Source organism: Chelonoidis abingdonii, chromosome 11 (genome assembly GCF_003597395.2).
Source record: "Chelonoidis abingdonii isolate Lonesome George chromosome 11, CheloAbing_2.0, whole genome shotgun sequence".
Lineage (NCBI taxonomy): Eukaryota > Metazoa > Chordata > Testudines > Testudinidae > Chelonoidis > Chelonoidis abingdonii.
In genome coordinates this window covers 18,919,218-18,921,121 of record NC_133779.1, presented here as the reverse complement: position 1 = coordinate 18,921,121, position 1,904 = coordinate 18,919,218, and the positions used below count along the sequence as shown (strand labels likewise).

At 69.0% G+C, this 1,904-nt stretch overlaps 1 protein-coding gene across 1 annotated transcript in view; it reads left to right on the top strand.

The window, feature by feature from the left end:
- Positions 1-1,521, top strand: part of PHF8 (PHD finger protein 8) — a 23,828-nt gene extending 22,307 nt beyond the window's left edge. The window contains exons 12-14 of the mRNA XM_075071294.1: positions 212-744; positions 930-1,027; positions 1,072-1,521. Coding sequence (XP_074927395.1) covers positions 212-744; positions 930-1,018 — 622 coding nt within the window. The 3' untranslated portion in view covers positions 1,019-1,027; positions 1,072-1,521. The remainder of the gene's footprint in view (positions 1-211; positions 745-929; positions 1,028-1,071) is intronic.
- Positions 1,522-1,904: the final 383 nt, after the last annotated feature.

The window sequence follows — 1,904 nt, the reverse complement described above, 5'->3', positions numbered from 1 at the left end:
GGGGGCAGGCGGGGGGCTGCTGGGGGGCACCATGCCGTGGGGGTGCTGCTGGAGGGGGCACTGTTGCAGGGATGGTAGTGGGCAGGTGGGGGGCTGCTGGGGGGCACCGTACCATGGCGGGGCAGGTGGGGGCACCATGTTGCATGGACAGTAGTGGGCAGGCGGGGGGCTGCTGGGGGGCACCATGCCGTGGGGCGGCAACATGTTGCAGGGATGGTAGTGGGCAGGCAGGGGGCTGCTGGGGGGCACCATGCCGTGGGGCGGCAGGTGGGGGGCAGCATGTTGCAGGGATGGTAGTGGGCAGGCGGGGGGCTGCTGGGGGGCACTGTCGCAGGGACAGGCGGGGGGCACGTCACTGTCCCCCTCCCCCACCCCTGCGCTCCCTCCCCCAGGAACACCAGCGGCTGCAGCGGCGGAAGAGCCAGGCCAAGCGGAGGGCCCCGTCGCCGAAGGAGCCGGAGCTGGAGCCAGAGCCAGAACCGGATCCAGAGCCGGAACTAGAGCCGGACCCAGAACCGGAGCCGGAGGCACCTGCTGTGCCAGACGGCACCACCGGGGCGCCCCCCACCCCTGAGCCCAAGGCAGAGCCCTACGCTGGCAGCCTGGCCGACCACGAGTACACGGCCCGGCCCAGCCTCTTCGGCATGGCCCAGCTCAGCCGCAGCACCACCCCCATGGCCCCCGGCGTCTTCCTGTCCCAGCGCCGCCCCTCCGCCGGCGCCCCCGGTACCCCGCCCGCTCAGGGTAAGGCAGGGGCAGCTGGGGCAGGACGCCTGGGTTCTCTCCCGGCTCTGGGAGGGGAGTGGGGCCTGGTGCTTAGAGCACGGGGGGCTGGGAACCAGGATGCCTGGGTTCCACAGTGGGGCTGTTGGTATCTCCTGTGGTTGGGGGAGGGATCTGCCCCCCTAACCCTCTGTTCTGCCCCCTAGGAAAGCGCCCCAAGAAGGGGCTGGCCACGGCTAAGCAGCGGCTCGGCCGCATTCTCAAGATCCATCGCAACGGGAAGCTGCTTCTCTGAGCCCCATGGAGCAAGGTTGGGGGCAGCAGGGACTGCTGCCCCCCCACCCCCAGGACTGCATGGGGGAGGGGCTTGCCTAGCACCTCCACTGATTGGCTGCTGTGTCCTGGTAGCCCCCCTCTCCCCCTTTGCCTCTGATTGGTCTCTTCTGCCCAGGGGGCTCTTCCGAGCCTGGATTGAGTGGGGCCCCCCCCATCAGAAGGGATCCAGACTTCAGCTTGTTCCCCTGCCCCGATTTTTGGGGTACCCTGGCCCCCCTTCCCCATGGCAGGACCTGCCCAGGGAGGGAGGTGGCTGGGGGGGCCCTGAGCCCAAACAGTGCCTCCCCTGCTGGAGGGGCACATAGCGGCAGTGGGTGGGGGGCTGTGGTAGAGGTTCCCTGTTCTGCCCCCTACTCCAGGGGTCCCAGGCTCCCCTGGGGCTGTGGGGGTTTCGGCCGCACCAGGGCTCGCGCCAGGCGTTTTATATCCAGGGTTAGAATAAAAATCTGTTGGTTCCGCTTGTCTTGGGGAGACCCCCCCCCGTCTCTTAACTGTGCCCCCCTGCGCTGAACAGCTCGCCCCTCCTTCCTGTGCCCCCCATTTCCTGCAGGCCCTCCTCCTGTCTGTCACCCCTCGCCGTACGGACCCTCAGACCGTGGCGCCAGGTGCTGCACAGACCCTGAGCGAGAGCAGAGCCCCCATACCAGCCCCTCTCACCACAGGGGCTCTGTCCCCCCACACCATCTCCCTCACTCTTCCCAGGGGCTGTGCTCCCCATAGCAGCCCCCCACTTCCCCAAGGCATCCCCCCATACCAGCCCCCCTCTCCCCAGGGTTCTATTCACACCCATACCAGCCCCCCCATGAGCTCTCTGTGCCCCCCCACCAGCTCCCCTCCCCCCTGGG